Source organism: Ascaphus truei, chromosome 3 (genome assembly GCF_040206685.1).
Source record: "Ascaphus truei isolate aAscTru1 chromosome 3, aAscTru1.hap1, whole genome shotgun sequence".
Taxonomy (NCBI): Eukaryota; Metazoa; Chordata; class Amphibia; order Anura; family Ascaphidae; genus Ascaphus; species Ascaphus truei.
Genome location: NC_134485.1, coordinates 321210387 through 321238373, shown reverse-complemented (window position 1 = coordinate 321238373; position 27987 = coordinate 321210387). Strand labels below are relative to the sequence as shown.

The following is a 27987-nucleotide window of genomic DNA, read 5'->3' as shown; positions in this document are numbered from 1 at the left end:
CAGTCAGGTGCACGTTATAGTGTACTGCAAACACCCTTTATGGTGGCCCTTAAACCCCACTGTACCTGTATCCCATTACAGTCACTAATCTCTGCTCTTGCCTTGTGCTACTTTGTACATACGCGGTTGACACTGGGTCTGGAAACTAGTGGTAACTATTGCCTTCCGTTTTATAGTTATAATATATACCCCTATCATTATAGAATACGGAAATTGATCATTTGTTGGCATGGTGCTTGACTAGTTATTCTAATGAATTTACTATCTCCTGTGTTTTAGAGTCGCACTTATTGCACTTCTAACTTGTATACGTAGACTTTCTAGGTGATCTGTTTTTAATCTGGTGTTTAGTGGGCTCCGAACGGCCAAACAACAATAACCAGAAAGACATCGCAGTTACTGGTATTGAACACATTGTAGAGTATATACATGTTTTCGCAAAAATGGGAAGACAAAAAAAAAGATTCCTGTATATTGCACTCCTTCATCTGAGTGAATAGTTTATAGAGAGGTCTCAGTGGTCTCCGAGTATATTAATCATGTCACCTTTTGGTAACAGAATTCCCCATGTACTCAAAAATAATAAAATGTTATTAACATATACAGTATACAAAAACGTGAATATACACAATGTGTGTATAAAATTCCCAACAGTGGGTGTAAGGTCAGTATAGATCCAAGATGTGTGGATACTATCATCTATAATGTATGGAGTGTGAACATAAGTATTGAGACACAATCTAGCAGTGGTGTATGCACCCCTAGGATATATGCAAGATAGTTGTGTCAACCTAACAAGTGTGTGTTAAATACACATAATAAACCTCTATAAAAGAGGGTACATAGTATATATCAATGCAGCTAGGAAACATAAGCTATGCAAATAGATATAGTATGAATCTATGAATACTGGGTTAATAACCCCTGAATTATGTGGCACACACAACATAAGGATTGTGACTGGGTATAGGCAAGTGACATTGAGTCATCACAGGTGGGAATGATAACAATATAAATCCCAAGGTAGTATCACAAGAGCAAGTAAGAGGTTGGATTGTATCCCCATCATTGGGTTGACAAGCAGAAGTACCACGCACCAGGCAATTACTTTGTTTTTATCCATACACTGAATGCATCTATTACTTTTTATTTCTATAAAATATTTGTTTTGCTATGTTGCGCCCTTTTTTCTTTCTTTTGAGGCATCTCTTGGTGTCATTCACTACACTCCGCCCCCCACCCTGAGGGTCCTTTTGGGTATTCCTGGCAGTATATAGTAAGTCTCCCTGTATCTTGAGAAAGGTCCATATTTCAGGACTGAAACGTTGTGTGGGAGTGCTGCATCGTTTTTCTCTTCAGTATACAACCTGGAAACCCTGGCAGTATACGTGAATGCTTCAGCAGGAGGCTCCTTCTTTCCCTTGCTTCAGTCTATTGTGTCATAGATATACTTGATAAGTCGCAAAAATGGACTCAGAAATAACTAAACATTATAAATACAGGATATTACAGGATAACACGCTAGATCTAGAAGAAATGATGGAGATATCATTGGGGTAACCAACATTTACAATGGAATAAGTTGTTAGCTGGCCATGTGGTTAGTATCAGTAATCTATATGACTGCAACACAAACACCAGTATTAAATGATAGACACATGATAGAAAACTGCAGGCCTAAGTGTCACAGCTCAAGTCTATCAAAGTAGAGCTCGCACAATATTGCAATGGAATGTAGTGCAGGTCCCATAAGCTACGAATACATCAGAACTACATTACAAATGATAGCTTAAATCTTCAAACACTGTACAGGATTATCTTTATTGTTTTGTAAGAAGTACAATACCTTACAAGATCTGAATGAAAAGAAAAGTATAATGCCTATATACATGAAAAGGTACATCTTAAAATCAATGTTTATGCTGCGTTAACGTTTAGAAAGGAATATATCTTCTGGGTAAACAATTTAGATTATAAACACAAAATAATTTTCCAGTCCATCCTACAAATAGTCCACCTGGAGCATGCAGCTCTACAGAGCCAAGGTGTCTTTGATAAGTCTCCTCATTGTAGTGGTGACAGATGTGCCCAGCGAGTCAGTAATCTGGTACGAGATTTTGTACAGATAAGGCTGCACATCCTTCAGACCTGTGTCAAACACATTGTCCACCTCGGATTGCGTTGGCATCTTTGGTAAGTACTCATGTCTGTTCATCACCTCTACAACGTTAATAATCTTCTCACCGAGTTTCTCCCCCACCTTCTCTCGGCAGATCTGCCGCTCCTGCTCATTAGCCAGGTTCACCACATTGACCTTGATGGCCCAGACCTCCCATGGGATGCATTCATCTGAGAAGGGCCAGCGGGACTTCTTCTTCTGATAGAACTCCAAAGATACCTGGCCGATGCCGTCACTTCCAGAGTTCCTTAGAGCATCCTAAAAATATTAATGAACGTATGAGACTTCTGGATAACATAAGATCTGTTTAGCATACTATAATACCCTTTATGGGGAAACAATAAAACGTTTTCCTCGAAAGCTTTTAAAGTTCAAGTATTATGATCACAAATCAAGTTAAAAAAAAAAAAATTCAGCCCAAACATGTCACTTTGTACTAAAAAAAGGTGTCAATATATATATATATTGACACCTTTAATACTGAGTTAAGTTATGGTGAGTAAAAAAAGTGACAAAAACCCTCCACAGGAAAGCAAATATGCAAATACAACTGTATGCTCATCTGCATGTCTTAGGCAGGTCTGCAACCCCGCCTTTCCCCATTATCACCCAGCATACAGCACTTCCACTGCAGCAAGGGATTCTGGGAAATGACATGCAAATGAGCATACAGTTGTATTTGCATATTATATATATTATAATTATATAATATTATATTATATATATATATTCTATAATTTGTGAGAGTTTAACAACAGTGGAGAAATAGAATTTCCATTAGTACTGAAACTCTTGAATTCAGCTTCTTTTCATCTTGAGCAGAAAAGGTAGATCATGTATTGTCTTGTAATTTCATGTAGCATGTTGTGTTCTCAAAATTTAGTTAATGCTACATTTGAATAGTTTGACTTTCTAAAAATATATACTTGTTAACAAAAGAGCTATTTACTTCGGCAAATATAAACATTAGAAATTACAATATAGTTACATAGTAGATGAGGTTGAAAAAAGACGTACGTCCATCAAGTTCAACTCATGCTACATTTAGACAACAGATATTTTATCTTATATCTATACTTACTTAATGACCCGGATGGAAGGTAAACAAAAAACCCCAGATAACCAATGATATCTCATAAGGGGAAAATAAATTCCTTCCTGACTCCAAGAATTGGCAAATCGGATTAATCCCTGGATCAACATCCTTCCCATGTTTACTTATTTGGTACTAGCTGAGAGACCCGGCGTTGCCCGGGATGTAATGTTCCCGTTCCCGCTCCTCTCTCTCTCTCTCTTCCCCTGTCTCCCCCCTCTCTGTTTGTCCCCCGTTCACATCAATCCAGTCTCCCCTCTCCTTTACAGCTCCGTTCCCCCCCTTTACAGCTTCATGCAGTGTGTGTGTGCGTCAGTCATTGTGTGTGCATCAGTCAGTCTGACGCACAAATACACACACACAGACTGACTGACTCACACACAGTCAGTATGTGCGTGTGTGCCTCAGTCAGTGTGTGTGCGTCAGTCAGTGTGTGTGTGTGCGTCAGTCAGTGTGTTTGTGTGCGCGCGTCAGTCAGTGTGTGTGTGTGCGCGTGTCAGTCAGTGTGTGTGTGTGTGCGCGCGTCAGTCAGTCAGTGTGTGTGTGTGTCAGTGTGTGTGTGTGTGTGTGTCAGTCAGTGTGTGTGTGTCAGTCAGTGTGTGTGTGTGTCAGTCAGTGTGTGTGTGTGTGTGTGTGTCAGTCAGTCAGTGTGTGTGTGTGTGCGTCCGTGTGTGTGTGCGTCAGTGTGTGTGTGCTATACAGTACAGGCATACCCCGCTTTAAGTACACGCACTTTAAGTACACTCGCGAGTAAGTACATATCGCCCAATAGGCAAATGGCAGCTCACGCATGCGCCTGTCAGCACGTCCTGAACAGCAATACCGTCTCCCTACCTGTACCGAAGCTGTGCGCAAGCAGGGAGACTATAGAGACTGTTACAAATGCGTTATTTACATCAGTTATTGCACGTATATGACGATTGCAGTACAGTACATGCATCGATAAGTGGGAAAAGGTAGTGCTTCACTTTAAGTACATTTTCGCTTTACATACATGCTCCGGTCCCATTGCGTACGTTAATGCGGGGTATGCCTGTATATATATTATCTGATAGCATGATAAGAATATATATATAGCATTAGAATAATAAATAATAGAAATACATGTAGTGTATAGAGAGAATTGATAGCATGATGTGATATTAATAGTAGGGGCAGTGTCTCTTTAAGAAGGCGCAGGGAGAATGTGAGCGCGAGAGGTTCGGAGCGGGGCTGGATCTCTGCCACCAATCCCCAGCAGCAGCAGAGAAAGCCGCCGCCGCCTGAACGCTCACTCACTGCTCTGCACAGCCTGCCCGAGCACGGCACCGGCCGCGGCCAGGGGGTGCAGAGACCGGCCGCAGCGGAGGGGCCGGACCGGAGGGGCGCAGTGAGGGGCCGGACCGGAGGGGCGCAGTGAGGGGCACATTGAGCGGCCGCAGCGAGGGGCGCATTGAGCGGCCGCAGCGGAGGGGCCCTGTGAGGGGCGCATTGAGCGTCCGCAGCGGAGGGGCCCAGTGAGGGGCGCATTGAGCGGCCGGGGCTGGCGGTGGATTTGTCCCGTGACACGCAGGACCTGTGCGGTTACATTGTATCCGCGGCTCGCCGGATTCCAGCCCCGGAGGCTGCGGGGGACTGAGGGGGGCAAGTTGTTATGGAGGCAGAGGTAAGGCAACCGCTTACCTGAAGTGTATGTGTATCTAGATATTTGCGCTGAGGGGGGCACAGGGGTGTGTGTGAGACACTGTTAGAGCACAGCAGCCAATGAGAGGTGTGCGGGGGCGGGCGGGCCAAGGGAGCCATCTCATTGGCCTGAGGCAGAGTGACGGGCCAAAGGTCCAATGTGATTGCCCCTAGGGACAGGACAGACATGCATACAACGGTTTGAGAAATATAGTTGATATCCCTGTATACCGTTCCTTTCTAAAAAGATGTCCAACCTTTTTTTGAACAAATCTATTGTATCTGCCATCACAGTCTCCATGGGTAATGAATTCCACATTTTAACTGCCTTTACTGTAAAGAACCCTTTCCTTTGTTGCTGGTGAAATCGCCTTTCTTTCAACCTTAAGGGATGGCCTTGGGATGAATAGTTCTTTTGAAAGCTCCTTGTATTGTTCCTGAATATATTTGTATATAGTTATCATATCCCCTTTTAGACGCCTCTTTTCTAATGTAAATAAATCTAATTTAGCTAGCCTCTCCTCATAAGTTAGATTGTCTGTCCCCTTTATTAATTTGGTGGCTCTTCTCTGCACTCTCTCTAGTTCCATAATGTCTTTTCTAAGGAGTGGTGCTCAAAATTGTACTTCATATTCAAGGTGTGGTCTTACTAATGCTTTGTAAAGGGGCATAATTATGTTTACTTCCCTTCCATCCATTGCCCGTTTGATGCAAGATAAAATCTTGTTTGCCTTTACAGCTACTGCATGACGTTGGGCACTATTGCTAAGCCTGCTGTCTACAAGCACGCCTAAATCCTTCTCCATCAAGGATTCCCCCAATTTATCCCCATTTAATTTGTAAGTCGCCTTTTTATTCTTGCATCCCAAATGCATAACCTTACATTAATCTGTATTAAACCTCATCTGCCATTTACCTGCCCACGTTTCCAGTCTCTCGAAGTCCTTCTGAAGAGAAATTACATCCTGCTCTGATTCTGCTACCTTACACAATTTAGTATCATCAGCAAAGATGGAGACTTTGCTCTCGATGCCAACCTCAAGGTCATTAATAAACAAGTTAAAAAGCAGGGGTCTCAGTACCGATCCCTGAGGTACTCCACTCACGACTTTAGCCCAACCTGAAAAAGTTCCATTTATGACAACCCTCTGTTGTCTGTCCTTTAACCAGTTTTCAATCCAGGTGCATATATTATTACTAAGTCCAATTTTCTTTATTTTGTACACGAACCTCTTGTGTGGAACCGTATCAAAAGCCTATTCAAAATCTAAGTAGACCACTTCAACTGCATTACCCTGGTCTAAATTCCTACTTACCTCCTCAAAGAAATAAATAAGGTTAGTTTGGCATGATCTATCCTTCATAAATCCATGCTGACTATTACTAATAATTTTGTTTTCTATTAGGTATTCCTGAATATTATCCCGTATTAAACCTTCAAGTACTTTCCCCACTATTGAAGTCAGGCTTACAGGTCTGTAATTCCACGGTTGCGATCTAGCTCCCTTTTTAAATATAGGCACCACATCTGCTTTACGCCAATCGTGTGGTACTGAGCCTGTGGAAATGGAGTCCTTGAATATTAAATATAATGGTTTGGCTATTACTGAGCTTAACTACTTGAGAACTCTTGGATGTATGCCATCGGGGCCAGGTGCCTTGTTTACTTAAATTTTTTCAAGCCGCTTATGAACTTCTTCCTCAGTTAACCAATTGTTCATTAATATGGAGGTTGTGGCTTCCTCCTGCAGCACTACTATTGAAATTGATTCTTCCCTGGTAAACACAGAAGCAAAGAATTTGTTTAATACCTCTGCTTGTTCCTTATCTCCAATAATCTGCCTACCCATCTCACACTGAAAGGGTCCTATATTTTCTTTTCTCATTTTTTGTTATTAAGGTACTTAAAGAACTTTGTAGGGTTGATCTTACTTTCTATTGCAATCCTTTTTTCATTATCCCTTTTTGCCAATTTGATTGCCCATTTGCAATTTTTGTTACATTCCTTATAATTCTGATACGAAGTCTCTGTCCCTTCTGACTTAAAGAATCTAAACGCCTTCCTCTTCCTGTCCATTTCCTCCCCTACCTGTTTATTTAGCCACATTGGTTTTGACTTAATTCTTTTATACTTATTACCCAAGGGTATACACTGATAAGTGTGCTTTACTAATAATGTTTTAAAGTCTGCCCATTTATCTTCTACATTTTTCCCTGCAAAAACATCATCCCAGTGTATTATTTGTAGATTATTAAAATCTGCCTTTCTAAAGTTTAAGGTCTTTGTTGAACCCAAGTTATCTGTAATCTGTTAATATCAAAAGGAAAATAAACCAATGGAAGCTTAAGTTAACCAGGGACCCCTGAAGAAGCCAGTTCTTGGTGAAATGCGTTGGGTGATTATCCCCGAAGTGCAGTCACTCACCTCGGAAGTGATTTACAGAGAGAGCATGCAAAAATGATTTTAAAAGTGAGCAAAAAGGGACCAGAGGTCAATTATATTAAGTTCAAAAAATAACTTTTTTCGTAAGCCCAGTAAGGGACTTCCTAATTAAGAGTATGGATGATTTGGAGAACAGTAGCACTCATTGAAATATATATATATATATATATATATATATATATATATATATATATAATGTGGTGGGTGTTGGAGTTAGAGCGTGCTGGGAATGTGTGCGCTAAAATGATTTGAAGAACACAAACAATCTTTGGACAGGGTGTGTGGTCTCCATCTTCACAACAGAGATGAGACATGATGACTCACCTTGAATTCTCCAACCGCTTTACGCAGCGCTCTGTCCAGTTCCTCCGAGGACACCCTGACGTAGGTAAACTCGATGAAGTCACAGTCTATGTCCTGGGTCCCCACCGTGCCGATGGAGTAGGTCCCTTCCTTTTTGTAGTGGAACTTGCCGGTGCTGCGGTGCAGGAGTATGGTGTGCAGGACTGCCAGCATTGCCTCCTCAACCTGTCGGCCCTCCACCGACACCTCCAGTAACTCTGAGCGGCAATTCATCCTTGCCTGCTCGGAAATGAATGAGGAATCCTAGCCTGGGGCTCAGATCTCAGCCTGTAAAACAAATCATATGAAATAAAGAACATGTTGACTTGAAAGATCCTTTCTGGTGCTGGCTCAGCAATAAGAACACTTATTTTCTTATCGTGCATGGAGTGGTGGTGAGGGAGATGATTAAAATAGCACATGCAGTGCGGTGCCCACCTCAGCTTCTGCACTTGAAGAAGAAAACTATGAGGTTCTGAAAGCTCTTTACACTATAATTGCATCTATGAAGAACCCTAATGTTGGTCCCCTAAATGATGTAGTATGACCTACAATGAATCTCACTATCTCTAAACGCTATACATTTTTGGTAGGTGCACTGATAGGTAGGTTCAGGTGGACAAACGGTGTTGCAAATTCCTTTAGTGGATGCAGCACATTTACCATTTGGTTTGCTCTCCTATGATCTGCTACTGTGCAAACTTTTCAAATAGAAACCATTGCTCAATCACCCCAATACCATCTAAAATGTCACTTGCTCTCCATGGCAAGCAGCACCGACGAACAACAGAGAGAGCCTGCAAAGCTTCCTGGACTGACCTTGTGATGAGGAGAAAGGTGATCACCCTACTTGGGTTGTTCTGCCAAGTGTAGGTTCTAGGCTACAGAGTCCACTTCAAGATATAGGTACTTGTGCTCGCCTACAAAGCTATACATAACACCACTCCTCTCTACATCTCTGACCTAATTACCAAGTACTCTCCCATACTGTATACACAGTCTATGCTCTGCCCACGATCTCCGTCTCTCCAACTCCCTTATTACTCACTCTCATTCCCACCTTCAAAACGTTTCCCGTGCTGCTGCACCCTAACTCTGCTGCTGCACCCTAACTCTGGAACTCTCCACCACGCACAGACCCTCCTCTCCCCTCTATATATTTAAAGGTTCTTATAAAAACACACACTTTTTTTTTTTTTAGGAGACCTGTCCGACACTCTGCTGACTCCTATCTTTTACTTTCATCCTAGCACTGCAGACTCAGCCCCGATGTTGGTAACCAAACCCTTGCGAAGACACTCACACAAAAGTATTCCTTGCGTCTCCTCTCCCCTTCTAGATCGTAAGCTCCTTGGGACAGGGACCTCGTTCCTATGTGTCTCAGTTTGTCTTACCATATATGTACTCTTGTCATACAATGTTATTACCCTCCCTCTCACACTGTACTGCGCTGCAGAATGTGTTGGTGCCATAGAAGTGTGTGTCTGTAAGTGCATGTTTATATAAATGTATATACACCCACACGTATGAATATTATACTGTATATCATTACCAGTGCTGCTGCTGGTGAGTCTCTGCCTGGGAGCTCTGTGCGGCCGCTCTCTTGTCAGACAGCACCAAAACAATGACACGTCACTGGCCTGTACCACTGCCGGGAGACAACCCACGGGCAGCACCTCTCTGGATAAACAGGCACTTTATGTAGCTGTACTATAACACTGTATTGGGCTGTAAATACGTGGGGCTCTTCCAGGCCTACGGAATAGACCCCTCGCCCTGCAGCCCCGCATATTCCCCCTCTGCTCAATTCATTTGGTACATTCCGCTCTGTAGGGCAGCTCTATCCACTCTCACTTCCTGTTTGGCAGCGCTGGGATTGGCTGCCCCCTGGCTCGGCGGACTCCAGGTGCGGTACTGCAAGTGGAGCAGGTGAGGCTGACCATCCTGAGCTCTTACTGTAACTGGCACCAATCATTAAGTTTATATATCTATATTTCTCAAACAGAAAATCTTTCCATTTCCTCTCTCTGACGGATACAGGAGAGGTCAGTGCTCTGCAAATACTCACTCTATATCCATCGTGCTGTTTTGCTGATTATGTTTGTTGGGGCCTTAGAAATAAATGTTGCTAATAATTACATTATTCATTTAAAATAAACCAATGCTGTTTTGTGTACTCACAGGAGCTGAACCCCAGCCCCTTTTCTGGAGATCAACAGAAAACAACGATATAGTTAATATAACAGTATTAGGAATAGTGCTCAATCTTTGTATGTCAAAGGTGCCTGCAGTGTATTTCAGCGCAGTGTTGCTGGGCGCTCTGGCAGTGACAGAGTAACATCCTGACTGGGGGGTAAATGCTTTACATACAATATATAATTATTTAAAGCTGTATTATTTCTTGTGGTATGGCTATATACACATGCTAAGGTACTCTGAACCGTCATGCACTATAAAAGCCTCTTTTTATTATTATTTTATTTCTCTTTACAACTCAGGTTATAAGCATTGAGTCTAAATAATGATTTCCCACAGAGGAAATATCAGCGTTATTGGTCTATGTCCCCAAAATACGAGGAGATATTTCTGCAGCATTACAAAGAAAGTCAGAATCACTGCGCACAGCTGAGAAAGTTTCATTGCAAGATATATACAGTATATTTATTTTAAACATTAGCAGTCATACTTACTAACTCTCCCTGCTTATAAGAGAGACTCCCTAAAAAATTGCTGGAAAAGGTACAGTATAATGTTTCTACTTTTCTCCTTGAATAAAGTACCATTGAACAAATGCCAGTCAATGAAGGATGGAGCGATCTCTCACATTGTTCTAACAAACCTCCTTGTAAAGAGTTTGGACAAGTTTTTTTGTTTTTTTTACCCGGAGAGCCAGGTAATTAAGGCACTTGCTCAGTCATAATTTATAGGCAGGTAAGCCTTCTGCAGCAGGATAAAGAAAATACCCTTTCAGCCTAATCTATACCCTAACCCTAAAATGCAAGCTGAAGCATAACAGCACTGTCTGAGTCCTAATAATCTGGAATAAAATCATTGCGGGCTAAATAAGGAAGAGGGAGGCGGTTCTAGAGCCGACTGCCCATTAAATAAGGAAGAGGGGGGAAGTTATAGAGCCGGCTGTCTGTAAATAAGGGAGAGGGAGGAGGTATAGAGCTGGCCGCTCAGTAAATAAGGGAGAGGGAAGATATTATAGAGCCAGCTACCCGTTAAATAAGGAAAAGGGAGGAGGTTATAGAGCTGGCTGCCCTTTAAGGAAGAGGGAGGAGGTTCAAGAGCCGACTGCCCATTAATTTACGGAAGAGGGAGGAGGTTACAGAGCCAGCTACCTGGCAAATAAGGGAGAGGGAGGAAGTTATAGAGCCATGTGATAGGTAAATAAGTGTAGCGGGGTACCCCCTGGCTACTAAATCTACCCAATGGGCTGATAGTAAATCCTGGTGTTCACAGGTTTGCCAGTAGTTATCATGGAGCTTTCCCCCTTCATCCTTTGGTGCACCGCTTGAGTGACAGCAGGGGGTGGCATATCCTGTTGTGGCTGGGCCAACGGGATGCCCGCCCTCTGGCTGTACTTAAAGGCAGGACCGTCCTAAAGTTAGTTGTTGTTTTTCCCCATGAGGAAGGCAGGTCACGACTGGGAGCCTGAGATTGGGGCCTTCCCATATGCTCTTCCCTCCAGGGTGGAGTAGAGTGACTATACTTCTGCCACCGCAAGGAAGGTGGGGAAGAGCTAGGACGACTGCGGGTGCCCTAGGCCCATAGTGCCTGTCCAGGGACTATCTCCGGTGATATCTGAGAGAAGAGACTGTGATCCGGCAGGTGACTGCTGAGTACCCCTATTACTGCAATAAGAGTAGTAATAAACCCGTTCCTGTTTTGCAATATACCTCCTGCCTGGTGTGTGATCTAACTGTGGGGAGAGTTACAGTTCTACCGTGTGAGATCACCTCCATATCCCTAGAGCCTACGGCAGATGGAGGCGCTGCACTGCTAAGTATTACGTTGGGTATGGACCCCAGAAGCCTGTTTCTGTGTCCCAAGGTTACCGCAGACGACTCAGCCCTCTTGTTACCAGCAGGTATGCACTACAAACACCCAGTAATGGCCCCGATAAGCGATGGGGGGGAGGGGGGGGCGGGTAAACACTGTTACATAAGGAAGAGGGAAGAGGCTATAGAGCCAGCTGCCGGTAAATAAAGAAGAGGGGAGAGGTTATAGAGCTGGCGTCCCAGTAAATAGGGGAGAGGGGGGAGGTTAAAGAGCCGGCTGCCAGTAAATAAGGAAGAGGGAGAAGGTTATAGAGCCAGCTGATGGTAAATAAGGAAGAGGGAGGAGGTTATAGAGCCAGCTGCCGGTAAATAAAGAAGAGGGGAGGTTATAGAGCCAGCTGCCGGTAAATAAGGGAGAGGGAGGAGGTTATAGAGCAGGCTGCCAGTAAATAAGGAAGAGGGAGGAGGTTATAGAGCCGGCTGCCGGTAAATAAGGAAGAGGGAGGAGGTTATAGAGCCAGCTGCCGGTAAATAAGGAAGAGGGAGGAGGTTATAGAGCCGGCTGCCGGTAAATAAGGAAGAGGGAGGAGGTTATAGAGCCAGCTGCCGGTAAATAAGGAAGAGGGAGGTTATAGAGTTGGCTGCCGAGTAAATGGACACTTTAAAAGAGTTTTCATATGTTGGCAGAGCCATGGCATGGCGGGCCCCTCTGACACTGAAAGGATTATGGAAGAGTATCTGGGTTTTCGTCTGACGAAGGGGTCCCCAGAGAAGGACCTATCCGGTCTTATCATGGCCATCCTTCTAGTTCAGTTAATATAGGCCAAACAAATTATGTTGGGCACTGGCCAACTAGGGAGGACAATTAGTTACAAGAACACTCATTATTATTATTACCTCACCAGAAGTATTTGTTCCCCCTGTATACCACATCATATCTGCTAAACCTTGGGTCTCCCAGTAGTAAGGTCAGCGAGATCATGCGTCAGGGATTACTGAATACAATTATTTTTAAAAAAATCAAGTGAGGGGACTGCGGCTTTAAATATTATGTGCTGTGTTAAATTATATTTACAGTGTTTATAAATGTTCTAAAATGTGTTGCAGGCCCCTCTGACAACAGACAGGATTAGCCCATTTACTTCTGTGGGATAACCAGGACAGTACAGCTACAGTAGAACCACTGTTTTGCTAATAAGCCGCATCTTTCGTTTCTTTCAGGACTCCAACAAACATACCAGTCCACTAACTTCAAACATTATTGGTAATTTGATCAAGTGCTCATCTTTTACAGCATTCCCATTAGCGTTCTGTGATTTGTTGTTCTGCTTTCCTAAAGATAAACACCATTATTATTATTATTATTATTAAACACCCAGAATATATGTGTAACCCTCCTTGCCCGGCACTAAAGGCTCTACATATTGTAGTGTAGCTCTGTCTCTGTTACCTTGTTAGGGCGCTGAACCCGCACAGGCTGGGCGCGTATGCGGGTGGAATAATGATGGGTACCAGGAACGTTTGTAGTTTGCAGGGCCTTTATTAACATCCATTTATAAGGTTCTTCTTACTTGGTCATGAACAGCATATGTAGAGGCTTGATTCGCACTGTTGCATTGTTTGTACTATTACCTTCTGCTTCCCTAGGGGCCCTTAGCTTAACACCCTAGGGAAGTGCTGACACATGGCTTGACTTGGCCTATCTGACCCCTCCCGTTGTGCACAACGTCCGTTATGCTCTGTCAATAAGGAGCAGGGCCGGCTTGATGGCGGTGTCGTCGGTGCCACTGCACTGAGACCCGTGCTTACAGAGGCCCCGCGCTCTCCCCCACAATAATTAAAACGAATGCCGGGGCAGAGCTTGGGGCCTCTGTAACTCTCTTACTGTCTCCGGCTGCATATCCTCCTGCAGGGTCCGACCGGCAAGCTCCGATTTGCGCATGCGCGGCCGGCAAGCTCCAATTGCGGCCGGAGTGCTCCGATCTGCCATGCGTGGCCAAGAAGCTCCATTCGTGCACGTGCAGTCGGCGCTTGCTATTCACGCATGTGCCAGCCGGCATGTTCCGTTCACACACGTGTGGCCGGCAAGCTCAGTTTGCACATGTGCTGTCGGTGCTCGCCTTACGACATATGTCCCAGGTTTTTCCCGGGTGAAGAATATGGTCACCCTATCTCATGGAAACCTCTGTCGGTTATATGCCTCCTCTGTTGGGAACAACTGTGCTTACCTGGGCCATATCTGCGGGTATTATCTGAAGGGACACCTGCCCTAACTACAATACATATAGGGACAGATCTTTATTCACTTACTTTGATATACTCAGGAACATATCAACAATATATACAGTGAGGCTCCTCCAACTCCTCCAGGAACCTGAGTCTAGAATCTTCTTAGCTTAATATATATACTCTAGGGGTGACATCACTATCACCAGGCAGACAGTAGGCATGGTTTAGTTTCTGCCAAGTCTCCTGTATCACACGATGGGGGAGGAAAGTAACTCTGTGTGACCCTATACAGTTAACCCTCTAGGTTCCTCAGCCCTTTAATTACTAGTAGTCCCTAGCAGGGGGGATACATCTGAAGGGATGTGGGTTTAAAAAACAAGGACTTGAGCAAACTACGTATGTTGAAAATGTAGATTTTAGACATGCCTAAAATTAGAATAATGCTCTGTAAACCTCATGATATAAAACAAGTGTAGCACAGAACACTTTGCAGGACCAACTGTGTCCAGCAGATGTCATGTGAGCATGTTATATACTAAGCTCTGTTATGATATTTAACGTGATGTTTACAGAATAAAAGCAGCAATCATGCTTTCCTCATTTGTATTTTTTTTTACCTTTTAAAACTAAATAACTAATAAGTTTGAAGCAGGGGGTCTTCGGGGCTGAACTGCGTTCATTTCAGCTCCGGGAACCCCCTGCCTCCAGAGATACTTACCTCCGCAGAGAATGCCATTAGCAGCTCTGGCTGTGCTGTGGGTGGAACATAATGGCAGCTTCAATATCCAACAACAACCATCACATAGGTGGCCAAATAGTTAGGGTTGCCAGGTGGCTTCTCCAAAAATACTGGACAGAAAGGGGAAAGGTGTGACGCACTCGAGACACACACACACACACTCATACTCCTCTCACCTCTATGCTCCATGCTGTTTCCTCCTCTCCTTGGCCCCACCCCCAGGTTCCTGAAACCTCCTCCTGATTGGCTGCATTACCCAGCAGCAGCCAATCAGAATGGAGGAAGCTGTCAAGCCCTTAGCAACAGTTCTGCTCGGGGAAATCCTGCGGCCCCCCAAGCCGGTCAGGTCACTGTCCAGAGGTAATACCATACACATACATGTGCAATATTACCTCTATTTTTTTTTTTTACTGGACATAGTGTTCAAATACAGGACAGTGAAGTTCAATTCTGGACACCTGACAACCCTAAATAGTGCATCATTTTTCCTCCTGAAAAGTTTAATCAACCCAATAAAAGTCAATGGAAGATTAAAAGATCAATTGACATTTTCCAACCAAATCTCCCTGAAAAGAATGTTTACATGTTAGCCAGTAAGGTTGTACTTATAATGTATATTCTGTACGGGGAACTGAGTAAGATCCTTCATAGTTTGTGATACCGTGTTAATCGTACAAGATTTCCTTGGGCAGGAACTTTCCAGACTGCACAGGTCTCTGCATTAAGAAAATGAAGAAAAAACATGTACAATTGATATATTGGTCCATTAAAAGGTGTCACAACCTACAAAGTATCTTAGTGTAGCCAGGTATTCTTTTTGGCTACTAATCTGCCCTGCCTAACATGTAAACCCTGGTATCAGTGCAAGCCGTGTTAGATCCAATCCGGGTTTTCCCCTTCAATAAGCAGCTCCCTTGAGTGACAGTAGGGGGGGGGCAGGCTAAGGCCTGTGTTCTGCCCAATCCTGGGCTCAGACCTTGGAGCCTCCCAGGGTACTAAAGGGGCTGCACAGCCAAATTTAGAGACTGATGTCTCTTCCCTGACAGAGATCCAGGAAGCGAGTGCACAGGGCTGTGACCACCTTCCATTCCCTCCCTTAGGGGAGTGGGAGCGAGGACTATACCTCCTACTCCAACAGGGAATAGGGGAAGACCTAGGATAGATTTGGGCCCTTGCCTGGGGGTTCATTCCAGGGACCATCCAGAGGAAGGAAGAGACCAGTGAATCAGTATAGACTGTATTCTGTGTGCTGTTGGAAATAAAACCGTTCCTGTTTTATAAAATATACTCTTGCCTGAGACTGCAATCAATCAGGGGGAGTATCAGAGAGTTCTCTTGCAGGGATTGTCTCCAGTACTACTGCAGCCTGTAAGAGATGGAGGCACCGTACCAGTGAGAGAGAACCAACCATCACCCCAAAAGCCAGTCCTGTCTTCCCCATTAACACCAGCGGAACCTCAGAGCTTCTGTGAACCAGCAGGTAACCAGCACAACACACCCTGTAATGGCGTCATCTCCCTGAGGGTGGGGGGAAAACCTTTTACATTAGTCTGTGTGGAATCACTAAAGGAGTTTGGAGGGACCTGTAACTGTGACTATGGTGTTAATGTGCAGGCACAGTGTCTGCAATACTTTGCTGGTTCCTGCAACTTGAAGGAGTTAAGCCACTCTTTGTTATAAAACATAGATAAAAATCCTGTGCCATCATTTAGCAACCCATGTACAGTACATCTTCCGTCTTGTTGCAGCAGTCAAGAAATGTTTGGACAGTGACCTTCAATAATCACTGCGCAGAGGAAAATTTGAACAATCATTTGTCCTCTAGGAATCCCCCTTCATGATTACATTATCCCAAAACATAGGAAAGTTTCTGTGTTTTCCATGCAAAACAATAGTGCCCATTAAAGATTCCTACTCAGTGAAAGCACTAACCAGCTTTCAATCTGCTATGTTGTATGAGCTGCCCTTCCAGATGAGATTCACCAATGAGAGAGGTGGAAATTGCAGGACTACAGAGATGCTAATCTTCAAGGACAGACATTTGTGAGATTTTGGGAGTTCCGGACCAAAAAATGGCTTTTTATAAGTGAGACTTCACTGAACAATTCTGCTAAAAGTCAGTGAGATGGACTCTAAATCAATAAGAGTTGATATGTCTGTGAATAGTCACGTTGTTAATATTATAAATACGGCTTATCGTAGAAGATAATCGATTTACTCCACTACTTCCTTCCTTATCCGTTCAGTGGAGTACGACTCTCAGCCACTCTGTGCATCAGGGTTCTCCATGCCTCACGGCTTCTTTCAATTCTGCTATGTTCAGCCCAGTATCTTTCTTGATGGTCTCTAGCCAGCGAGTTCTTGGATGGCCTCTTCCTCTTTTACCACCAATCATTCCAAGCATGACGTCCTTCTCAAGCGACTTGCTTCGCATGATGTGACCAAAGTAGAAGAGCTTTTGATCTGTTCCAGAACTGCTTGGTTCGTTATTCTGGCTGTCCACAGAATGCATAGCAGAAGTCTCCAGCTCTACAGTTCAAATGCATTGATCTTTCGCCTGTTGGCCTTTCTCAGAGTCCAGGTTTCACAGCCATATGTTGCTATTGGGAAACCGATCGCACTGACCAATCTGCATTTGGTTGCCAGGCTGATGTCCTTACTCTTCCAGATGTTGTTCATACTGACCATCGCATTTCTTCCAAGTGTCAGCCGTCTCTTGATCTCAGGGGTTCAGTCGCCATCGCAATCAATTTTGGAGCCAAGGAAGATTAAATCTTTAACCACTTCAATTTCTTCATTGTTGATCTTGATATTAACGTTCGGATTTTTTGCAGTTGTCATGATCTTTCTCTTCTTAATGTTCAGGCACTGTCCAACCTTCTCACTTTCTTCTTTGACTTTCATGATCAGCTGTTCGAGATCCTTCTTGTTTTCAGTAGCAGCCACTACTACGACACCATTTTCTGTCGCCCAAACAAGTGTTGTCCAATGCTGAGGTGGAACATTGTGATTGGCTCAGATTGTTGGCATTAATAAACTGAAGCTGCCACTTTCAGTTGCTATAAGAACCCTTTAGAATACAATGATGGTATTTACCGTATTATTTTCATTTCAAACACATGCCTTTTTTTAAACTGAAATCATGATTTTTAACAAGTCAATACAACAACCATCCCCATTAATTTTTCACATGAAGCCCATGGGGGTCCCGTTAAGAAATACAGCTTGGGTTTTATCATAGGGAGCCCTATTTCATCCCAAAACATTATCGTCTCAAAATGTTAAGGGGGTAACGCTATATCCACCGAAGCAGCAGTTTGAGACTGTGACAGGGCCTTAACCCCTGTCTAAAAGGGCTTCCAATAGAAAGCCTGGAACTGCCTGATGAGTCCAGCAGGGAGCTGGTTAATTGCAGCTACAGACAATTAACCAGTCTCCACCTGGCATGCCAGACAGGTAGAAAATCCTGCTGAGTAAACTGCAGGGGATCTCTCTAGCACATGGAAGGTGTTTGCTGACAGAGAGGGATCTCGGAACCAGCCCCTCTATTCCAGGACACAGCGGTTACTCGAACCTGCCAGAGGCTGCCCTCTACCCCACTGACACTGACCCATACTGAGGATAAGAGCCCCTGATAACAGGTAGCTCTTTGGACTTTGGGGTCAGAGGTTGGTAAGAAACCTATCCTCTCAGCCCTGAAGATAGGGACTGGGAAGTATGAGTCAGCCCGTACAAAGGGATAGGCCTGTTTTATTTATTTTGTATGCTGCCTTAAAGCTGTGTTGTTTGAAGATATGGACTAAATAAAAGCCAATGTATATTTCCCCCAAGTCTATTTCTCCCTGGTTATACCTTTGCACTCGTCTCATACAGGGACATTTTGAGAGATTTTACTTAAAAAATGGCCTAGCTGCTTCAGTGGATATAGAAGAAGGCCCCAATTATTTTCTAAACCAGGGTATCCCGGGGTAATTGTGCTCTGCGAGACCGCCGGGTTGAGGTTATGAAAATAAACGATAAAGTAAACAGCAGGGATTGCTGTTTAAGTAAGCCTTAGATAAAAGGAATTGACAAGGGTGTTTCATTAGCAGGATTCCTAGAAGTCAAAAGGGTCCGTCTCAGGAATCTCATTAGTGAGTAATCTGATCATCACAATTATTACCTAACGAACTCTCACCCCATGCTGGGTTTAATTCTCTAGCAGTCACAGGCCTCCATCAAAATACGTGAGAGGGGTTCCTTGTGCTGAAGAAGACCTTAGTCCTGTTCACCTGAACAGAACTGGACTCCTCTCCAGCACTAGAAAGTCAGATTCACAGTATGCTGAATAGGGGCCATAGTCTGAGATTGAGATCGAGTGACAGATCTGGTGTTAAGAGAGGGAGAGAAAGAAGAGAGTAAAAAGATGGAGAGAAAGGAATTAATAACAAATAATAAAAAAAAAGGTGGAAGGAAAGTAGTGAAGAAGGAAAGGAAGGAGGAGAGGAAGCAGATGAAGTGAAGAAAGGATACGAGAAGGAGAATAAGCAGAAAACAATAATATCAATACTGGTCTTGATTGAAAAACAAACCTGAAATATAATGGGCACAAAGCTCTTTAAATGCAATGTTAAAAGGTCTGTGCTATTAAAACAGTAAAGCAGGAAATTCAGAAATACTGGGAAATGATACAAAAATTAATAGAAGAGGTCACAGACCTCACAATACCCATTGACCTGCTGACCTACCTGTTGGCCAGGCCCTTAGATTCACTGGACCGACCAACAGGAAAATTAGTCTCCTTCATTCTCACGGCGGCTAGATGTGCGGTGGCAGCCGCCTGGAAGAAAGTGTCTCCCCCCTCTAAACAAACAATAATAAAAAGGGTGCAAGAGGTGATGGACATGGAGAGACTGTCTGCCTTTTTTAAAAGGTCCACTACCTCATTCAATAATATATGGGACCCCTGGCAAACCCAAATGGCACTCCTACGTCGAAACACCACATAGCAGTGTAAGGGAACAAATAGAATCAAGGCCCAAGCCAGAGATGTCAAGGAGAAGGGGAGTAATGCCTCCCCCCACAACATCCCCTCCCCCCCCCTCTCCCACCTTCTCTCCCCTCCCCACTCCCTTTCAGTTTCCACACTCACGCCGCCCCGGTAGACCCCGAAGGGTCAGGGGGACGTTGAGACTCTTTCCTTTTCTCCCCAGTTAAAAAGTAAAAACGTGCATTAGGCTTATATACTGTTTGTATTACCAATATTGTGAAATGTTATAACTGCCTAATAAAATTTTTTGAAACATAATAAACCGGTAAAGCAGAAACTCTAAAAGAAAATAGATTGCTATACATCATCATGGCAATGTAGTAGCTTAATTGAAGTAACTTAAGTTAATTGCCTGCTGTCTTATTCTATTTTTGACATGTATATGTACAGTATGTAACCCTGTCACGGTAGCTTATGACAAGATATAATGAACACCAAATATCTGGGTTGAACTGAACGAGGCTTAGATATAATAAAATATAATTTATTCCTTAAAAAGGTGAACACAGCAATATAGTACAATTAACAGACAAGAAGGTAACACTTACTTAGGGTTGGGGGATGGAGAAGTTTCAGCTAGCAATTCTCCAGCAATCCGGTGACATTCAAGATGGTATCAGAAGAAGAACTAAAAACTGCAGTGTTGACACAGTTTATATACCTGTGTAACCCTATTCTTAACATTGAATACAGACTATTGGTGAACAATTATCTGTATCCAATCCCTAACGTGGAGACACAGATTAACCCATGCCCCCCAGCTAATTAGCCCATGTGTACTGGGACTCTATGCGTAGCCCCATAATTAAATCAGGGGCAACGACCAGTCTACCAAATGAAGTATCGGCATTGTTTGTAGGTGTAGACATAACACAAACCACTCCAGTTTGATGATTCTCCACCCTCAGGTAACAATAAGAGTGGCAGAGTCTGCTGATTAGTACTTGGTCGGTTGATTAGTACTTAGTGTAAACAATCAGGCAGTTAACTTTTGATCACAGTGCTTAGGCTCAATCAGCTGGCTGCCCTTCATGACCTATTAGCATAGTAGATGGTCTGCATTGTCAGAGCAGATCCAAAATACCATACATATACACTTTAATATCTACACATATTAATAAGTTCCATTCTGGTGGGCTCAGTGGGTCGAAATTTGCCAGTTTTTAATGCCTACAGTGACTCCACACATTGGCCAAATATCAACTCTCTGCGACCTCCAGAACTGGAGATACAGAAATGCACTTTAAAACATTAAAATACAGGATTATAATGAAACATGGGAACAGGGGAACATACATTTTCCTGACATGACAAGGTGTAAGCCACATTCCTGGACCGCAGTCCAGTTAACCCCTTGCTTCCCTGGTGAGGTCAGGGGGTGGCCATATGGGGTGCAACCCCTTTAATACCGGGCCAACCCCCCTCTCCCTCTACACCTCCCCTTCTTAATGGGTGACCTGTGGCCCACTGGCCCTAACGGGGAGTGGGGCACTGCTGGCACCATTAATGAACTCAGTCTCAGAGGGATAGTCCTGACGTGAAAGTCCATCAGCATTGCTGTTTTCACTACCCTTTTTGTGCTGAATAGTAAACTGAAACTCTTGCAAGGCCAAGCTCCACCTTAGCAACTTGGCATTCTCCCCTGATGCCCTCTGCAGCCAACTCGGGGTTGTGGTCTGTGAGGACCGTGAAAGCCCTTCCATACACATAGGGCTGGAGTTTTTTGAGTGCCCACACAATGGCCAAGCACTCTTTCTCAATGGTAGCATAGGCCACCTCTCTGGGGAGTAGTTTTTGGCTAAGGTACACCACAGGGTGCTCTCTACCGTCATCCCCACTTGGCTCAACACAGCCCCAATGCCATAGTCAGAGGCATCAGTCTGTATAAGGAAATGTTTGGTATAGTCCGGGGCAGCCAGTATGGGGGCCCCAGCAAGCGCAGTTTTCAGTGCCTGGAAAGCAGTTTCACAGGCAGGAGTCCAGGTGATAAGCACAGGCAGTTGCTTTTTTGTCAAATCAGTCAGGGGTTTGGCCACGGCGCTGTACTGTGGGACAAACTTCCTATAGTACCCTGTGGTGCCCAAAAATGCCATGACCTGTTTCTTGGTTTTTGGAACAGGCCACTGAACTATGGCTTCTTCCTTGGCTGGCTCTGGTTTGAGGTGCCCTCCACCCACCCTGTGCCCTAAGTACAGGACCTCTGCAATCCCTACCATACACTTAGTGGGTTTCAAGGTAAGCCCAGCCTCCCCGATCCTATCCAGCACCGCAGCTACATTTCCTAAATGGGAGTCCCAGGAATTACTAAAGACAGCAATGTCATCTAAGTAAGCCCTGGAATAGCTCTGCATCCCTTCCAGTAACCTATTGACCAGGCGTTGGAAGGTAGCCGGGGCATTCTTCATCCCAAATGGCATCACTAAAAACTCATAGAGGCCACTTGGAGTGATGAATGCTGACTTCTCCCTAGCCTCCAGGGTCAGTGGGATTTGCCAATAGCCTTTGCTCAAATCCATAGTGGTCAGATACTTTGCCCCCGCGAGTTCATCCAGTAACTCATCCATACGGGGCATGGGGTAGGCATCTGACACCGTCCCAGCGTTGAGCAAGCGGTAGTCCACACAAAACCGGGTGGTCTTGTCCTTCTTAGGGACTAGAACTACCGGGCTTGCCCAAGGACTCTGGGACGGAGTAATTACCCCTAGGGTCAGCATCTCCTCTATCTCTCTCTCCATACTTGTCTTGACCCCTGCTGACACTCTATAAGTGTCCTTATGCAGAGGCTGCAGGTCCCCTGTGTGCACTGGGTGTTTTGTGACATGTGTGGTCCCTGGCATGTCAGTGAAGAGAGCCCTAAACTTATCTAGCATGTCCCTGGCTTCTACCTGCTGCCTAGCACTCAACTGTGCCCCTATCTCTACCTGCTCCACAGTGTTTCCCTGCCTAGCCTCCCCTAGGAGAACAGGCAGAGCATTGCTCGCCGGATCCTCCAGCAGTGGGCTACAAATGGCCATTACTGCTCCCATACTCAGTGCTCTGTATTCTTTCAGCATATTGACGTGATATGTCTTATGCCTCTCAGGCTCTACCTGTACAACGTAGTTGCACTCATTCACCTTTCAGATAACCGGGTACGGTCCCGACCAGGCAGCCATCAGCTTGTTCTCCCGAGTGGGTTTGAGAACAAGCACCTGCTGTCCTGGGATGAATTCTCTGCTACGGGCATGCCGGTCATACCATTGCTTCTGCTTGGTCTGAGCGGCCCTGAGGTGGTCCTGGGCCACCCCCATGAGCATCTCTAACCGGTCTCGGAGATCTACTACAAACTGGATCACTGAAGCATCAGTAGCAGTAGCCTCACCTTCCCATCCCTCACGGAATAGGTCCAGAGGTCCACGTACCCTGCGGCCATATAGTAGCTCGAAGGGGGAGAAGCCTGTAGATTCCTGCGGTACCTCTCGGTAGGCAAACAGCAAGTGCTGTAAATGAATCTCCCAGTCTTTCCCCTCCGCCTCTATAAAGGTACCGTTAAACCTCTCACATAATCTGTTTGTCTGGGGATGGTAAGGGGTAGTGCCCCGGTGCTGTACACCGCATGCACCCCAGAGACAATGTAACAGTTCACTCATGAACTGCGACCCCTGATCGGTTAGGATCTCTGTAACGGGACTTATCCCTGTTCACAAATGTGCCTCTAATCCAGCAGTGTGGTGGTTAACTGCTGGTAGGCATTTAACTAACACCAGCTGCCTGATTAGATTGTTTAGAAAAGCCTGTCTTTTGAGACAGGAAGTGAGACTCCTTAGCTCACACCTGAGCTGAACTTTGGAGACAGAGCAGAGATTCCTTAGTCCACAATGGGGCTGAACCAAGGAAGGACAGATGTCTTGAGCGACAAGCTGACCACAAGACAAAGGGGACAAGATTCTAAACTTGGAGCCTGACATTTTATGTGCACACAAGGGTGTAGTTCCAGGAGAGCAGAGAAACTTCCCCTACAGCAGCCCAGCTAACAGATAAGACTTTTTCGTATAAGACTATTATCTATGTCTGTGTATTGATAAATGACTCCATGATTTGGGGCTGGTAAATAGCTTAGCTAACCAACCCAGTCAGAGAGGGCTGAGCTACATGTATAGATAGTCTCCAAAGCAGAGATAGGGGTTTTTGGTTGGCTCACTATTTCGCTTATGTTGATTTGTTTTGCTGTTTAAAGCGACAGGCACAATAAAGACTTGTTATAATTTCACCTTACAACAGTCTCCATTGTGTACCTCTGCACATGTCCTCCTACAATCTCACTAGGGAAACCTACCCTACAAAAAATGTTCAGCAAAGCTGCTGCCACTGTCTTGGCATCTATGGTGCCAAGCGCTACGGCCTCATGGTACCGGGTGGCAAAATCCACCACCGTGAGGATGTAGCGCTTCCCTGACCTGCTAGGAATCATAAGGGGTCCTACAAGATCCATCGCTACTTTCTGGAAGGGTTCCCCTATTATCGGTAGGGGTTTCAGGGGTGCCTTCACATGGTAGCCCACCTTACCCACTCGCTGGCAGGCATCACAAGAGCGGCAGAAAGAGCCTACATCTCGAGATGCCCCCGGCCAGTAGTAACGCTGTAATAACCGGGCTCGCGTTCTATTGACCCCCTGATGTCTCGCTAATGGAATAGAGTGAGCTACCCGTAACCGTTGCTGTCGGTACCCCTGGGGCACTACTAGCTGTCGCTTACTGGTCAATCCCTCCTCTATCCCTGGGTTCCCTTCTTCTCTATACAGGAGTCCCCTATACCATAGGCAGTGCTCAGTGCCTTCCCCTGCCTGAGATTCGGACGCCTGAAGTCTCATGCCGGCCAGGGTAGGGTCTGTCTTCACTGCCTCCCTAAACTGGGCTCCTAATTCTGGCCACCCCCCAGTCATGTCATTGTCCGGAGAATGGGGAAGGGTGAGGGGGAACAGTAAGTCAGTCTGTGGTTGCAACTGATCCTGGCTTACCTCCCCAGGCTCCTCTGCGCCCTCCGCTAACGTTGGTCCCAAAGGCTGGGGGACTGGCGCCGCCGCCATTGCTGCTGTCTGGCTCCGGGTAACCGCCGCCACTGTAGCGGGTTTGGGCACTCGGTCAGAGGTGCAGGTCATCGGTCCCAGATCGTTGCCAAGAAGAACATCGGCATCCAAACCGGGTAAAACCCCCACCTCCCGCACACCCTGGCCCTCCCCCCAATGCAAAACGATTCTGGCCACTTGCAGAAAACGTGGCTCTCCCGTCGGCCACAGTGATCTGTATCCCACGGCCTGGGATCAATTCCTCTGGCCGGACCATATCAGGTCGGACCAGGGTCACTGCAGCTCCTGAATCCAGCAAGCCAACTGCGTGCCGGTCACCAACTGTGACCGGGGTGAGATGTCTGCTCCGGCCGTCCGTCTGCTGCAGGTCTGCGCTGAGATGTCCTACGCTCCTGGCTGTAGGCACCGATGAAACCGGGACAGGTGTGGCATGGGACGTCTCGCTGGGAGTTGGTTCCATGACCGGTCCGGAGTCTTTGGTGGAAGCCACCCGCACGCGGGCTACCGGCTTCGCTGCTGGGGTGCGTTGCCCCTGATGGCGTCCGCCGGAACGCAGGGGTTTCCGGGCAATCTGGTCTGATGTGACCAGGGCGGTTGCAGTTGTAGCACCGGCGCTTGTGCCGGAGCTCCCCCTCCTTCAGTGGACTGCTGCCCGCAGGCGGCCTCTGAGTCCATTGGGGGGTATTGGCAGACTTTCTGGCCAGTGCCACCGCCGCCTTAGCTACAGCTTTGGCGGTCATCAGGGCTCGGCTGGCCACATAGTCGTCTGCAAGCCTCGCCGCCTCCTGGTAAGTCTTGGGCTTCTTGTCGTACACCCAAGCCCTCACCGCCGGCGGGCACTGCTGCATGAGCTGCTCCTGAAAGATGAGGCCCAGCTGGCGTTGGTAAGTCCGTGCCTCATAGCCCTCCACCCAGCGTATCCCGTACAAAGCCATGCGGGTCACGTTGGTAACATAGGACTCCTAGGGCTGCCTCTCTTCCTGCCGGAATTTACCCCGATAGGCTTCAGGGGTAAAACCGTACTGAAACAGTAACAGTTCTTTCAGGTGGTCATAGTCATCAGCATACTCATCTGGAAGCGCCATCATCATCTGCTTAGCCAAGCCGGACAGTAAGTGGTCCAAACATGCAACCCTATGCTGGGGAAGCACTTTGTACCGCCGGCACTGTGTCTCAAAGTTCTTTAGAAAACTGTCTATCTGATCAGTACCTTCCACGAACTTGGTGAGACTGTGCTGATCCAGTTTGAGTTCATCTGTGTTGGGTTGGACAGGGGGGCAATAAGCGGGTCTGTTCACTGCCATAGTGATAAACTGCAGCCGCTCCTCCGGTGTCCCTCTGTCACCCCACACAGTAATCAGTGCCAACATTTCAGGGGTGAACGGACTGGTAGCCGCAGCAACCAGTACCCCTCCTGTTGCACTGCTCCCGGGAGGTGCACTCGTTCCCTCCCCGAGATTCCGCCGCCCCGGCACTGGGTTCCTTCCCTGATCTCCGGGTGGCTGTATAAGGGCAAGCTGAGCCGTATCCTGAGGCTCTGCAAGCCGGTCTTCATAGTCACCGATTGCGTCAACCATGTCTGCGACCTCCTTGTTCTCATAGGGCAGTCCATATTCACGGCACTTGTCCTTCAGCTGAGCTCGGGTCCTCATGTTGGATGAGCCTTCAGCCTCGCTCATGGTTCTCGGTCGCAGCAGTGAGGTGGTGTTACAACTTGTGTTAACTGTTGCACTACTGTGTGTTCAATATCTTTAGTCCCAGGAACTCGCAATTACTCTCGAGTTCCCACTATATGACAGAGTCCCGCAGAACACTGTAATATAGGTTCAGTTCAATCCCGCCGCTTGCCACCAGTTAATTATAGAGCTTGTCACGGTAGCTTATGACAAGATATAATGAACACCAAATATCTGGGTGAATTGAACGAGGCTTAGATATAATAAAATATAATTCCAGCAGGTGTCTCTTGAAGAGCCATCTTCACGGCCAGAAGTTCCCTGTTACCCACGTCATAGTTCCTCTCGGCAGACGAGAATTTCTTGGAAAAATATGCACAGGGATGTAACTTATCTTGGGGCGTGGGTCTCTGGGAAAGAACGGCACCAGCGCCGCAATCAGAAGCGTCGACCTCCAGGACGAAGGGAAGTTCGATGTTGGGATGACGGAGAATAGGTGCGGATATAAAGGCTTCCTTGAGTGTCTCGAAGGCGGAGATGGCCTCGGATGACCAAGCAGAAGGATAAGCTCCTTTTTTGGTGAGCGCAGTGAGGGGTGCCACAATGGTGGAAATACTCCGTATAAACTTACGATAGTAATTAGCGAACCCTAAAAAACGTTGTATGGCCTTGAGAGAGTTGGGTCTTGGCCATTCAGTGACTGCTTGAAGTTTACCGGAGTCCATCATAAAGCCCTCATCGGAAATGATATACCCCAGGAACGGAGTAGGGATCTGATGAAAGGTGCACTTCTCCAGTTTGGCGTACAAATGGTGTTCATAGAGACGGGAAAGGACGTAGGAGGTGTGGCGTATATGGTCCTGGAGATCTTTGGAAAAAATCAGGATATCATCCAAGTATACAATAACAAAAATATTGAGTACCTTACGAAAGACGTCGTTGATGAAATCGTGGAAGACAGCGGGAGCATTACATAAGCCGAAAGGCATTACCAGATATTCGTAGTGTCCACTACGCGTGTTGAAGGCCGTCTTCCATTCATCCCCCTTCCTGATGCGCACCAGGTTATAGGCACCACGTAGATCCAACTTGGAAAAAATCTTGGCCCCCTGTAATTTATCGAACAGTTCGGTAATAAGGGGAAGGGGGTAACGATTTTTAATAGTGATGTGGTTTAAACCCCTGTAGTCGATGCAAGGCCTCAACGACCCGTCCTTTTTCTTGACGAAGAAAAACCCAGCCCCTGCTGGGGAATTGGAGTGACGAATAAAGCCTTTCTTGAGATTCTCCTGGATATATTCATCCATAGCGTGAGATTCTGGTAACGACACGGGGTACGTCTTGGACTTGGGTAGGGAGTAACCTGGAACTAGATCGATCGGACAATCGTAAGTCCTGTGTGGCGGCAAGAGGTCTGACTGTACCTTATTGAAAATGTCCCGGAATTGATGGTAAACGGAAGGTAGAATAACTTCGGGAACAGAGGTATTGGCCAGCAGTTGATGAGTCTCGCCTGACCTCGGCCT

The 27987-nt window shown here is 45.8% G+C and overlaps 1 protein-coding gene across 1 annotated transcript; it reads right to left on the bottom strand.

Moving 5' to 3' along the window:
• Positions 1-1802: 1802 nt before the first annotated feature.
• On the bottom strand, positions 1803-9536 carry ATG101 (autophagy related 101). Its single transcript, XM_075591183.1, has 3 exons — positions 9272-9536; positions 7702-8007; positions 1803-2437 (listed from the first exon to the last, which is right to left on the bottom strand). The coding sequence occupies exons 2-3, from the start codon at positions 7951-7953 to the stop codon at positions 2033-2035; spliced, it is 657 nt and encodes a 218-aa protein (XP_075447298.1). The 5' UTR covers positions 7954-8007; positions 9272-9536; the 3' UTR covers positions 1803-2032.
• Between the last annotated feature and the right edge of the window lie 18451 nt (positions 9537-27987).

Excerpts from the sequence above, each read along its gene's own strand:
- ATG101 (XM_075591183.1), bottom strand. The coding sequence starts at position 7,953 with ATGAATTGCCGCTCAGAGTTACTGGAGGTGTCGGTGGAGGGCCGACAG. Across the intron at positions 2,438-7,701 it reads AAGCGGTTGGAGAATTCAAG|GATGCTCTAAGGAACTCTGG; the intron begins GTGAGTCATCAT and ends TAATATTTTTAG.